Source organism: Amblyomma maculatum, chromosome 1 (genome assembly GCF_055883805.1).
Source record: "Amblyomma maculatum isolate TAMU_Amacu chromosome 1, ASM5588380v1, whole genome shotgun sequence".
Taxonomy (NCBI): Eukaryota; Metazoa; Arthropoda; class Arachnida; order Ixodida; family Ixodidae; genus Amblyomma; species Amblyomma maculatum.
This window is the reverse complement of record NC_139344.1, coordinates 115,838,183-115,851,246: the sequence shown is the minus strand read 5'-3', so window position 1 is coordinate 115,851,246 and position 13,064 is coordinate 115,838,183. Positions and strand designations below refer to the sequence as shown.

General features: G+C 49.1%; 1 protein-coding gene and 3 non-coding genes across 4 annotated transcripts; all 4 read left to right on the top strand.

The window, feature by feature from the left end:
- Positions 1 to 10,274: 10,274 nt before the first annotated feature.
- TRNAQ-CUG (transfer RNA glutamine (anticodon CUG)) lies at positions 10,275 to 10,346 on the top strand. The gene has a single exon. It is a non-coding gene; the product is annotated as a tRNA-Gln (tRNA).
- A 77-nt stretch (positions 10,347 to 10,423) lies between these two features.
- TRNAE-UUC (transfer RNA glutamic acid (anticodon UUC)) lies at positions 10,424 to 10,495 on the top strand. Its single transcript has one exon. It is a non-coding gene; the product is annotated as a tRNA-Glu (tRNA).
- Positions 10,496 to 10,500: 5 nt separating this feature from the next.
- Positions 10,501 to 10,572, top strand: TRNAQ-CUG (transfer RNA glutamine (anticodon CUG)). The gene has a single exon. It is a non-coding gene; the product is annotated as a tRNA-Gln (tRNA).
- Positions 10,573 to 10,670: 98 nt separating this feature from the next.
- On the top strand, positions 10,671 to 11,965 carry LOC146203652 (uncharacterized). Its single transcript, XM_084603153.1, has one exon. It carries the CDS (start codon positions 10,709 to 10,711, stop codon positions 11,963 to 11,965), a length of 1,257 nt encoding a protein of 418 aa, XP_084459279.1. The 5' UTR covers positions 10,671 to 10,708.
- The last annotated feature ends 1,099 nt before the right edge of the window (positions 11,966 to 13,064 follow it).

Genomic DNA, 13,064 nt, shown 5'->3' with positions numbered 1-13,064 from the left:
TTCGCATCTTTGAACCAAGTGTGAAGAACACTAAGCTGTGATCACTCTAACTCACTGCCCGGACACAATAATCAACACAGAACATCACCATCTCCAGCGATATGTAAGCTCGGTCTAATCGTGCATGGCTCTGCCCCTGAAAATGCGTAAACTGTGCTCTTGCATTTGACAGGCATAATGCAACATCTTCCAAGCCTTTTCCAGAGAGAAGTTCGCTCAGTAAGACAGCGCTTTGGTCACGTCGCCTGACACTACTGTTGCGATCTTCTTCTCTACAAACACAGTTGAAGTCGCCGAGCAAAAAAATCCGCTTGTTGCAATCAAGCAACCCACCTATTTCTTTAACAAAAATTGTCCGCTCACTCACTTGATTCGGCGCGTACAAAGATATCACTCGCCACTCCGCACCCGAGAAAGAAAAATCGCACACCACAAACCGCCCAGAGGCACTACTGGTTACTGCACTTTCAACAACACCCAACGACCTTCTAATAAAGAGCGCGCAACCACCGGACAGAGCTACAGAATGCGACACACACACATTGAACAACGAACGGAAAGGCAGTACCATGCGGTCCGTGCCTTCTTCACTGTCCACCTTTGTTTCTTGCACTGCAATAATATCGAGAGCATAGTCCTCGAAACGTCTGCTTAGCTGATACTGCCTCCGCCTAGAGGCACTGAGACCGCTCCAACGGAGCTCATGATACACACATCTGTCGTGCTCAGAAGCCAGAAGTGGAATCCGTTACACCATGAAACCGCACATTCCGACGCCGGGAATCGAACCCGGGTCTCCTGGGTGAAGGCCAGGGTATCCACTAGACCACGCCGGAACACAAGGAGGAAGCTTAAAAGCCATTCTACTTCCGGCCACCACCGTGTACGGACGCGAAATCATGTGCTCCGACGGAGCGGCGACTGCGGCTTTTACCGGCCGCGGAAACAGGGTCTAAGATAGCGAAGACAGCGATTATCAGCGTATTCTGCCTCAGCTGCCAACCAGACGCATCGTTCAGAACACCGTGTTTTTGCACGGCGACGTGCGAGCAAGGCCCTACAGGGTTGAAGATTTACGAGATGCTCTCGCATAGAGAAAGAGTTGCTCTCGTGCCTACAGGCTTACTGCCGGATGTGGTGGCCTTGGGAGCCTACCAGGTTATCCACGTTTGGGCAGTCACCCTTAATGGGGCCGAGGCTACAAAACGGCTGCTTGACGTGAAGGAGCTAACGGTGAAGAGGCGTCGCTGTGTCATCATCGACCCGCAGGAACAGCAGGTGAAGCTGAGGCTTCACTGGCTATTGCATGGAGTGGCGGACGAGGACGTCCTGTCCGCACTTGCGGCCTTTAGGACTGTAATAGATGCCAGATGAGTGCGCTGGCGAGTGCAGGGTGTGAGTGACAAGGGCTCCACAACGAGGTTAGTGCTTTTGAAGCTGAAGAACGGCATGAAAATAGAAGACCTGCCGCACCAGTTACGGGTCGGTGGAGAACTGGCACTAGTGGTCGCACCTGGTCACCCGATGCAGTGCCTGCGATGCCATGGCTCGGGCCACGTGAGAAGAGAGTGCAAGGTGCCGCACTGCTCGATCTGCAGGCTATTTGGGCATGAGGACTCGCAGTGCGTCCGTACCTACGCCGCGGCAACGAAAACGGCGGCGAGTGATGACACCGAGCACCTCATGGACGAGACTTGGGCGGAGGACGCTGCGGAGGGGACTGGTGATATAGCGACTTCTTCGGGAGCAGAAATGCCTCTCCTTAGCGAAGGAGCCTAGGATAAAAGCACGGACAGGGCAAGTGAAATGGTGGAAAACCCATCATCGGCAGAGTCGGACATCAACGAAGATGGATCCAGTCAAGCGCAGCAGCCAGCAGCAGTGAAGGGCCAGGAACCCCCAGACAATGTCAATGCCAGTTCTGTGGGTTCCGGAACTGCAACTAAACGCTCCCATGATGCAGCCGCCGATCTCGACGACACGCTGTATGCAAGCAGTGTTGACATAGCCGCCTGTGAAGGCGCTGCAGGGACGGCGGCCGTCCATCAAGCCGCGACCTAACTTCGCAGCGGAAATGAAACCTGGCGACAAGCCACCCCCGCCGAAAAGCGAGACCGGCCAGCCGGGCGGCTCCGGAGGCGTCTAGCTATTTGCTAGACGTTAAAAGTAAGCACCATGCTCCTGGGCGTACCTCATAGTTAAAGCAAAGATGGCACCTGAACCGTCTCTAAGTGTAGACACGTTGAATGTCAGAGGACTAGCGAGCAAACGAAAACAAAGTCAATTGTATCGGCTGATAACAGATTATGAGATTGACGTACTAGCTGTTCAGGAGACAAAAGTCGAGGGAAAAGAGGAGATCGGGAGCATGGTGCTGCGTTTTAGCTCAAGGTACTACGCTGTGGTTAGCCACGCTGTTGGGTTGTCAGCAGGATGCGTACTCTTTGTCAAAAAGTTACCGGGTCTTACTGTGCAGAGCATCACATCAAGTTCCTCAGGAAGATTCGTTATTTGTGATTTTAGTTATTGCCAAAGGGAATATCGGGATATTTGCATATACGCACCAAATGCAGTGGATGAGAGATATAAGTTTTTCGCTATGGTTCAGCAATATGTGGACCCTGAAAAATGCCTCATTATTTTGAGGGGCTATGACTGTGTTCTGAATTCTACAGACCACGGCACGGCTTTCCGAGATAAGAGCACAGATTTATTAGCCGATATTGTTTTTCAAAGATAAGTTGTCTGCAGTGCTTACAGCTGTATTCAATGAGGCATACCAACTGAAAGAATTACCCACGTCATATAGTACATCACATACTGTTCTCATACCAAAAACTGACGATACAGAAAGACTTCGCCTTGTAACAAGTTACAGGCCCATCTCTTTAACCAATGTTGACTATAAAATACTAATGAAAGTCTTAGCAACTAGGCTCCAGACAGTGATTAAGGACATAGTAGGGTGCCACCAGACATGTGGAATCAAGGGAAGGCCTATAGTAAGCAACATACACAAGATGCGGTGCGTGCTTGAGTGCTGTGATGTCATGCAATCTGGCGTCGCGGTTTTGCAGCTCGACCTAGAGAAGGCCTTTGACTGTGTATCACATGTTATCCTGTTCGCCATTCTTGACCATTTTAATGTTGGTTCGGTCATCAGAGAGGGCGTGGCCATGGCGTACAGGAGTTGCTCAACGCGGCTTATTGTAAACAAGTCACTGGGGGCCCCCATTGCCGTGCAGCGTGCGGTACGCCAAGGCTGTCCCCTCAGCCCACTTTTATTTTGTCTGTACATCGAAACACTATGCTTGACTATTATTAAAAATGATTCTGTTCACGGTTTTCGACTCCAAGCTGCCGAAGTGAAGCTCTTAGCATATGCCGACGACGTCGCAGTGTGTTGCATTGACAAAGAAAGTATTATAGCAGTGGTCGAAGAGAAAAAATGTTTTCGGGACATCACAGGGAGTTTGATCAATTGGGAAAAATGCCTGGGATTTTGGCATGGAGAATGGTCGTCAACCCCAGACACGTTTGCAGGCGTAACGTGGGTGAAGACCCCAATGAAGTATCTGGGTGTCCCTCTGCAATTCCACGAAAGCAATGATGACCTCTGGAGAAGCCAGGCGCATGAAATACGTGAGAAAGCGGACAGATGGAAGGGGGTTCCTCTTACGTTTTTTTGCCAAGGCCACTGTGTATAATCTTTTTTTTATAAGCAAATTATGGTATCTAATGCAGGTTTTGCATTGCTCGCGGCTAAATGTGCAAAAGCTGCCAGAGTGTTTGCCACCTTTATTTGGGCATCGCAGTGGGAAAGGTGCAGCCGAACAAATTTGTTCAGAAAGGTGGAGGATGAAGGTCTTGGTCTGGCGCACCTCTTTGTGCGACAGCTTATTAACAGGTTTCTGTTTCTTCGGGGCACAAAAGACTCTTTCCTACGAACTGTGTGCCAAATGAGATTAAGACGGGCGTTGCCAAACTTTGTGATCGGCACGAATGAAATGCCAGTGCCAATTAAGGGCTTTTTCAAGGAGGTGGTGATGAGCGTATGTTTCTTAATTGTCAGTACAATTTTCTAACGATTATTTGTCTGCGGTGAAAAGGAAAACACTGTACAAAGATGTGTGCGACAGCATACTTCCTGTATCGATGTACAGAGCCATGCACAGTGGAGGGCCGGGCCAGAATGTGTTAAAACGGGTGAAAAAAATGCAGGTGACACCAGGCATGAAGTCCTTTTTTTTAAACTTCATACTGAAGCACTTCCAGTCAAAACATTTTTTGAACAACGAGGTTTTTTTCTTGCCATGGGGAACTAACTTGTCTAATCTGCAAGCTACCCAAAACTATAGATCATGTTTTTCTTCACTGCTGGGAATGAGTGTATTTCTGGGATGTTCTGCAGAGAACAGTGAAAAAGGATTTCCCTCTAGATCCACATGGGATCAGATATTTGGCGATAGATAACGCAGATGGTTTTCCTTTCGATCTCGTAATGTTGGCTGGCCTCCACTCTGTATGGCGCTCCCGCATGGCCGGCTTCTATTGTGATCCTGATGCGAGGCCTGCACGGTTGTATTTTCGGGAGAACATTTCCCGTTTCGTTGAGGTGCAGAAGACACTTGAGTGTGTGCCGCAGTGGCTGCCAAGGGTGGAAGCCTTGGCAGGGCTAAAGGAATTTTAAGTGACAATGTCAGTACAAAATTGACCGCGTTTCCTTTTTGTTCCACGTCTTGCTTGTGTTTGTATATAGTGTATCGTGATGTATCGTGAGGTGGTTGTCGGAGCCCGGCAATAAAAAAAAATGGGTATCTGCACTTGAAGAACTGATGTCACTCAAAACATTTTAAAGTCGTGTTAGCCAAAGTGTGGCCAACATGTTTTAATTTTTGTAGCCTCTTGATTTGAACGTCTGAATCGGCAATAAGGAAAAAAAAAAAGCGGTCTCATGGTGTAACGGCTAGCACTCTGGACTCTGAATCCAGCGATCTGAGTTCAAATCTCGGTGAGACGTACTTTTTAATCTTGCCATTTCATTTCGCAGCCACCTCTGCATGCGTTTAAGCTTCCGCGCCGTGCTCCGGCGTAGTCCATGGCGGAAGTAGAATAGTGGCGAAGGCTGGGTCCAAAAGCGGTTCAGCGGCACCGCAGCATAGCCACAGGTCGGGGGGCCAACCACTCAGATTAGGAAATTATATTACTACAAATTAAAAAGTATCAATCAACATAAAAAGAATAGACATTTTGATAACTTCGTTTGTGCATGAGGTAAAGTATTTTATAAATACATTCTTAACTTTAAAAAAAAAAAAAAATCTTGCAACACTCTTATCGCCCCAGCCCCTTGATGTTGCATCGGTCAGGAGGCGCTGCCAGAGGTAACCAAGGCAAAGGAGATAACGAAGCTGACGAAGCACGAAACGGTTTCTTATCGCTGTCTGCTGCTCGTCTGCCGTGGTGCGGGCCTTGGTGCGCCCGGAAAAGCGTAATTTAGTTCGCAAGTCTGAAAATGTCCCTTTCGCGAAGTTTCGACGTCCTTGCTGGTCGCTGCTCTGTCGCCGTTTGGTGAGACTTAATATTTCCCTGCAGCCGTGTTTTTTTGGTTTCGTCCCCTTCGTCGTGCGGGCAGTGCGAAGTCTTTTTGCAGCAGTGTATTGCGCTTAGCCTTTTTTTTTTAAGGCACAAAGTGAGGAAGCGATGCTCTGTGGCACGTTGCGACAGCGTGGGCTCAACCGGCGGTGTCTTACCGCTTCCTGGCTGACTTTTACCGGTGAGCAGATCCGGAGGTTGCACACAGACTCAATGTATGCTCTAATGCTCCTGTGTTAAGCACGTTTGTTGATTCTAAAGCTGTCTGGACTGGTGCGACCTTGAAATTGCCTTGAGAACTGCTGTATAATTTCTTCCGAAGAATTTAAATTTGAAGAGTGATCCCAGTGCTCTGTGCTCCACGTATGTTTTGATGGACCTACTAATTCATGACATTTTTATTTTAATTGCAGCTGCCATAGCTTTGTTTTCTGTACATGCATGTTTCTTATCTGGTGATGTTTTGTGGCAGCCACTTCAAGCCTTTTCCATGCCTCGGCTGTGATCGAGATGATTAGCGCGCTTAAACAGCGCTACTGTTCGTGCTGTCAGCGACATGCATTTTTATTGTTGTGATTTGTTGCTGTATTTTATTGGTTGATGCAATAAACCATAAACATGAAAACCATAATTGTTCACTTGGTACACTCTGTGGCGAACTGGGCACGACTGCCCCGTTGCACCAGTGTTTCTGGACCGCACCTTACTGTGCTGAGGGACAAAGTAAATGGCCAAAGTACTTGCATGAATTGCAGCAATATTTGTATTATGAATTTGCATGCGTGATCTGTTTGGAAGCGTTGCTGCCTTTCTATGCCGCCACCTTTGCCAACCACTTTCATTGTGCTGGAGCAACTGCTTATAAACAAGGGCGTAAACAACAGAAAGTAGAGTTCTCTTAAATGGCAAAGGTTGGCGCGCGCTGAAAGGCAACAACCTTCAAAAAATGCAGGCATCGTCAATGCGACGCGGAGGTTTAAAAAAAAAAAGCTTGTTTATAATTCGCGCCAAAGTGAACGTATGGGTGACGTCATTTGACGTCATGGCCCCCCAATTTTCATTGGTCGCTGGAGCCCATGAGCCGCCATGTTTTGTACGCATGGGCGTCTATGGGATGGGCGGCCACCACAGCGAACAGACGTGCTATGTTCGGCTCCGTTGGACCGGGTACAGCGGTCATGTCTGGCCGCGGAAACCGGCTTTCTGTTTCGGACAGTGATTATCAGGTTGTACTGCGAAGTTTTCTTACAGGCCGTTTTGTTGAAAACACTGTTTCTTTGCACGGTGATATCGGAGTCCGCTCAAACCGGGTGGAATACTTTCGTGATGCGCTTGCTCCGCTTTCGCTCATGCCGGATGTTGTTGCCCTGGGGGCATACTGTATAAACCACGTCTGGGCCGTGACCTTTAAGAAGGCTGACTCGATGAAGAGGATTCTTCGGTTTGAAGACCTGCAACCTAAAGGTGCTCGGTGTCTTGTCATTGGTCCTGCTAAGCGAGACATCCGAATGAAGGTACACTGGTTGCTTCCCAGTGTACCAGACGACGTGCGGCTCGCGTTTGCTGCTTTCGGGAAGGTGACAGATGTTTCAAAGGAGAGGTGGATAGCGCAGGGCGTGTCGGATAAGGGTTCAACCACAAGACTTGTGACACTCCAGTTGAATGCAGGGGTCAAGCTCGACGACCTTCGGTATCGGTGAGCGTCAGTGGCGAATTGGCCCTAGTGGTAGTGCCTGGCAGGGCCCAGCTTTGCCTGCGCTACAGGTCACATACGGCGTGAGTGCTGCATTCCACGATGCAGTTCTTGCCGGCGGTTCGGACACGAAGAGAGCCAGTGCACTCGCATATACGTAATCGTCACCGGGCCCGGAAAAAGCGATGAAGTGTCGGAGCTATACATGGATGAGCTGGACTTCGAAAGCAGGAATAGGACCAGCGGCCAAGAAAGTATTACAGCCTAATCTTCAAGTCCTTGTGCCGCAGACGCCTAGCGTTCACGCCAGCCCACCATGCAAACCAAAAGACACCGACCAAGAGGAATCTGCGTTAAATAACGCGACGAACGACTACGAATCGAAAAATCGAGAGTGCCAAAGTAACCGCAGTGGACGTTACTCATGGAGCAGCTGGCGTCGGTGCCGGTATACTTTCCGGAAAGCGGCCGCGTGACCAGAGTGATACCGAGAGTGACCAACTGAACGGTAGTGGCAGCGGGGAGCCGCCACCAAACACAAGCGGCATGAGACGGCCGAACGGGACGTCCCATCCGAGCGAAGGCAGGCGGGGAAACCGCATCCGTAATCCTTTGGCGTGTGTGGCCAGGCGGACTCGGCGAAGACGGTGCTGGCTGTGACCTGTACGACGCCTGCGGAAGACTGGATTGGGGAGCGCTGCAAGGAGGCTTCATGCACTGTGAGCTTTGTGTCGTTTTGTTGTCCACTACGAACTCTAATTAGCGGAGCTTTTGTTACAGAAACATGGCGGTTAACCTCGATATAGCATTTCGTTTAACATCCATAATTGTGCGGGGTTTGGGAGCAAGAGGCGACAAAGCCAACTGCGTCGCCTTTTTTTTGAAAATGACCTTGGCCTAATCGCTATCCAAGAAACTAAGATTGAAAGCGATAAGCTAACTGATCATATGGGGTTGTCCTTTTCTTCTTTGTATGACGTATGCGTCTCGATTACGTCGGCGCGTCGGGTGGCTGCGCTTTTTTTTATTCGTAAAAGTTTAGGCATCAACGTTGCTTCTGTTGTGGCTTCAAAATGCGGTCACCTTCTTGTCATTTACTTTTTGTTTTCGAATTATAGTTGTCGTGTTGTCCGTGTTTATGCTCCGATGTGGTGAGCGAGCGCAAAACCTTTTTCGAAAGTCTCATAATGCATCTTAGGTGCGGCAAGGTAGCAATATTGACAGAGACTTTAACTATATTTATTCCGCTCAGGACCACTCGAACAATTCGCCAATGAGGGATAAGAGTGCTGAGCTGCTTCACTAATTAATTATTGTAATCTCGAAGACGTTGGCCATTTCTTCTCTTACTATGCACATCCAAAATACATGCATTTTCAAAGGGATAGCCACGCGAAATTAGATCGAATGTATGTCTCCGTTGAACTTGTTTCACTGTGCACAGGATATAACGTTAAGCCTCACCAACGTGGATTACAAAATATACATGAAAGTGCTGGCGAAAAGGCTTCAAAGTGTAATACTGAGTCTAGTTGGGCGACACCAGACGTGCGGCATTAAAGGCTGAAGCATCGCAACTAAGGTGCACGTGGTACGAACTGTTTTGGAGTGTTGTGACGCGATTGGAGCTCGAGTGGCAATGATACAGCTGGATCTTGCCAAAGCATTCGATCGGGTTTCGAACGATACCTTGTTTGAAGTATTGGCACACTCAAACGTAGGACGAGTGATTGAGGAAGGTGTTGAGAAGATTGAGGAAGAGAGAGCGAGAGAGAAAGCTGACTCATGGCAGGGCAAGCCGTTCTCCATGTTCTCACGCGCTTATGTGTGCAATGTTTTCCTTGTTGCCATCATATGGTACGTTATGATTGTGCTTTCGGCGACGCGTGTTAGCATCCAAAAACTTCACCGCGTCTTGCCGTTTTCATGTGGGCATCAACATGGGAAAAGTGCAGCAGAACCAACCTGTTTCTTCCTTTTAAGGCGGGGGGCTTGGGCCTCGCGTGCATCTATTTTTGCGACAGGTTGTCTCGCGTTTTTTTTTTCCTTCGCGATCAAAACGACAAATTCTTGAAGACGGTCATACAAGTACGACTGTGTAAAATGCTTCCTGAGTATGTTGTGTGGTGTGTTCTGGTGAGAATATGAGTGGCGCCTTAAAAGGGTATATGCGCGAAGTTGTCTTGTCTTTGAGAATGTTGCATGCGCGTTTTTCAATGGAATACTTGAGCACAGTGTGTAAGCAGAAGCTGTACAAAGTTCTTCTGGGTGTGACGATACCGTTGCCGATCTACCGTGCACCACACCGGGCAGGCCTCGGAGAAAATGTCTTAAAGCGTGTGAAAAAGATGCCAGTTAGGCCTTCAGTTAAAACGTTCTTTAAGCTACATTCCAATACATTACCCGTTAAAACCCGGTTACATGAAAAAGGCTCATTCGTTCCCTGCACAACAGACTGTACCATATGCAAAAAGGAAGAGACAATCGAGCACGTCTTTTTGGATTGCTGGGACCCAGTCTTTCACTGGGATGTTCACCACAGAACACTAAAGAAAGACCTTCCGTTAGATCAGTATGGCATACGGTTCCTTCCAGTCGAGGATGAGGGTATTCCTTTGGATGAAATCATGGTTTTGGGCCTCCACAGCCTGTGGATAACATGGATACAAGTGCAGCATGCTGATGTCAACACGCGTCCTGTACGCGAGACCCTTATCGAGAGTGTAGTGCTCCTTAGAGAACCGTACCGGGCGCTTTCTGATCGACCTGACTGGATCAATGTGCTTGATGAACTGGCTGTCCTCAAGAAAGTTTAAAACTTTCGTGACAGCCGAAGTCTGGTTGTTGCGAGTTTTACCATTATTGTGAAGACTGTTTTTTTTTTTTGAACGATGCGAATGTCAAAACAGCCAATAAAAAAAAAGTGGCTAGGATACCTGGCTTTCACCCAGGAGGCCCGGGTTCGATTCCCGGCGTCGGAATGTGCGGTCTCATGGTGTAACGGTTAGCACTCTGGACTCTGAATCCAGCGATCCGAGTTCAAATCTCGGTGAGACCTGCTCTTCTGCTTTTTTTTTGTTCTTTCCATCTGATTTTAGAGCCCCCTGTGCATGCGTTTAAGCTTCCCCGCTGTGTTCCGGCGTGGTCTAGTGGCTAGGATACCTGGCTTTCACCCAGGAGGCCCGGGTTCGATTCCCGGCGTCGGAATGTGCGGTCTCATGGTGTAACGGTTAGCACTCTGGACTCTGAATCCAGCGATCCGAGTTCAAATCTCGGTGAGACCTGCTCTTCTGTTTTTTTTTTTCTTCTTTCTATCTGATTTTAGAGCCCCCTGTGCATGCGTTTAAGCTTCCCCGCTGTGTTCCGGCGTGGTCTAGTGGGATTCTACTTCCGGCCGCCGAGGCGAACGGACGTGCCATCATGTGCTCCGACGGAGCGGTAACAGCGGCCCAGCTGGGTCGCGGAAACAGGATTGCGGACTTACCGGACCAGGATTATCAAGTCATTTTGCCTCAACTGCCATCAGGTCGGAATGTTTTAAATACTGTTTTTCTGCATGCCGATGTGAGATGTCGGCCGTATCGCGTGGAAGACTTCCGCGATGCGTTGGATAGTCTGGATATGCTCCCCGAGGTGATTGCCTTGGGGGCGTATCAGATGAATCACGTCTGGGCGCTTACATTCAAGAGCGGAGACGGGATGAAGAAAATGTTGGCCCTGCGTGATTTCAAGGTGAAGGAACGACGATGCGTCATCATCGACCCAATGAACCAGGACGTGAGGCTGAAGTTGCACTGGCTTGTCTACGGTGTCCATGACGACGACGTGCGATCTGCCCTGGCACCTTTTGGGAAGGTAACGGACATTTCGAAAGAAAAGTGGCGTGTCAGTGGCGTTGCGGACAAAGCATCAACGACAAGAGTAATTGGGCTCAAGCTGAAATCCGGTGTTTCGGTGGATGACCTCCCGCACCAGCTCCGCGTAGCAGGCGAGTTGGCTCTGGTTGTAGTGCCGGGCAGAGCTCCGCTTTGTCTCCGGTGCCGGACTGCGGGGCACATTAGACGCGAGTGTCGTGTTCCTCGTTGCACCCGATGCAGGCGCTTTGGTCATCGGGAGGACATGTGCGTTAAAACTTACGCGAGTGTTACTGGACCACTGCAACAAGAGGACGCTTCAGACCTCATTATGGATGAAGCCGACGCCGAGGAAGCAGCGAAAGGGCGGCTAGAAGTGTCCACGCGATGCCCTAACGCGTCTTGCGAAAATTCTGAAGGCTCCACGCAGGCCGCAAGCCGCGACACGAAAAGCCAGTCACTTGCTACACAAGTAAAGACGCCTTCGGAGGCTGCTGAGAAGTCCTCCGAGAGCACCTTGTCGGAGGGCCAGCCAGACGAACACACCCAGGACGGCATGCAGTCACCTGAAGTTACGAAGGCTGCGTCTAGTAGTGACCGAAGAGCAGCGTCAGCCGCAGGCAATGGAAGTCAGCGGGAGCCGATGGAATTAACTGTGAACTCAAAAAGAACGCACGGGGACAGCGTGGGAGCAGGAGACGGCCTTGACTACACTAACAACGAGGGACCGCCCCCCAAAGCCGTCATGCCACGGCGACCTAGCTTCAGACCGAAGCCAAACATCTCCCTCGACCGGAATACGGTCGGGACACCGCCCTCGTAGCAAAGAGCCATTGTGAAGTTTGTGCACAAGGAACTGGACAAACCCTTCAAGGTGCTTCGACCGAGAAGCAAGGCCTCTTCGCAGTGGCTACGGGCTCAACCAAAAAAGCAAGTGCACATGCTCAACTGCTTCCCAGACTGCCGTGGTAAGCGCTGTGCGGTCCTTTTGTTTTGCAATTAAATGGCAGTAAACCTCCAGTCTGCGTTACGTATAACCACCTTAAACGTTCGCGGAATGACAGCGAGGCGGCGGCAATATCAAGTTAGTCGGCTATTTCTTGAAAACGAATTGGACTTGGTCGCTATACAAGAAACGAAGGTAGAAAGTGAAGAACAAACGGACCGCATGGTGCAACCATTCAGAGATAGGCACAATGTATGTGTGTGTCATGCTGTTGGCAATTCGGCAGGATGTGTTATTTTTATTCGCAACAGTCTGGGCATTGTCGAGGAGGCAGTCACAGTGTGCCCTTCTGGACGCCTGATTGTTGTTGACTTTTCCTTCTCTAATTTGAAATGGCGTATGATATGCGTCTATGCACCTAATAAGGAAGGGGAGCGTAGGTTGTTCTTCGAGCAGCTCGAACAGCATTTGAAGGGTGAAAGATGTGTTGTTATGGTGGGTGACTTCAATTGTGTATGTATGCCTGAAGATCGCGTAAAACTTCAGCCTGTGAAGGACCCCAGCGCACACTTATTAAGGACGTTAACCACAGAGTATCATCTAGAAGATGTTGGTTGGCTTCTGTCACCTAATGGACAATGCCAGTACACCCATTTCCAAAGAGAAAGCCATGCGAGGCTAGATCGTGCATACATTTCCCTAGAACTCGCGCCTCTGTGCCGAAGTTATGAAGTTAAGCACGTGTCTTTTACAGATCACAGCCTAGTAGTTTTTTGCATAGGAGCAAAGGAAAATAAATCTAAATTTAACTGGGAGCTTTGGAAATTTAATTCTAAACTTTTGGATGATGAGAGCTATGTGAACGAAGTAAAGGAAATGTTCAACGCACTGTTTGCGACGAAATCAGGGGACTGGATGAGTGAGTGGGAAAGTTTTAAGAACAATATAAAAATGAAAGCAATAGAAAGAGCAACCA

Excerpts from the sequence above, each read along its gene's own strand:
- LOC146203652 (XM_084603153.1), top strand. The coding sequence starts at position 10,709 with ATGTGCTCCGACGGAGCGGTAACAGCGGCCCAGCTGGGTCGCGGAAAC.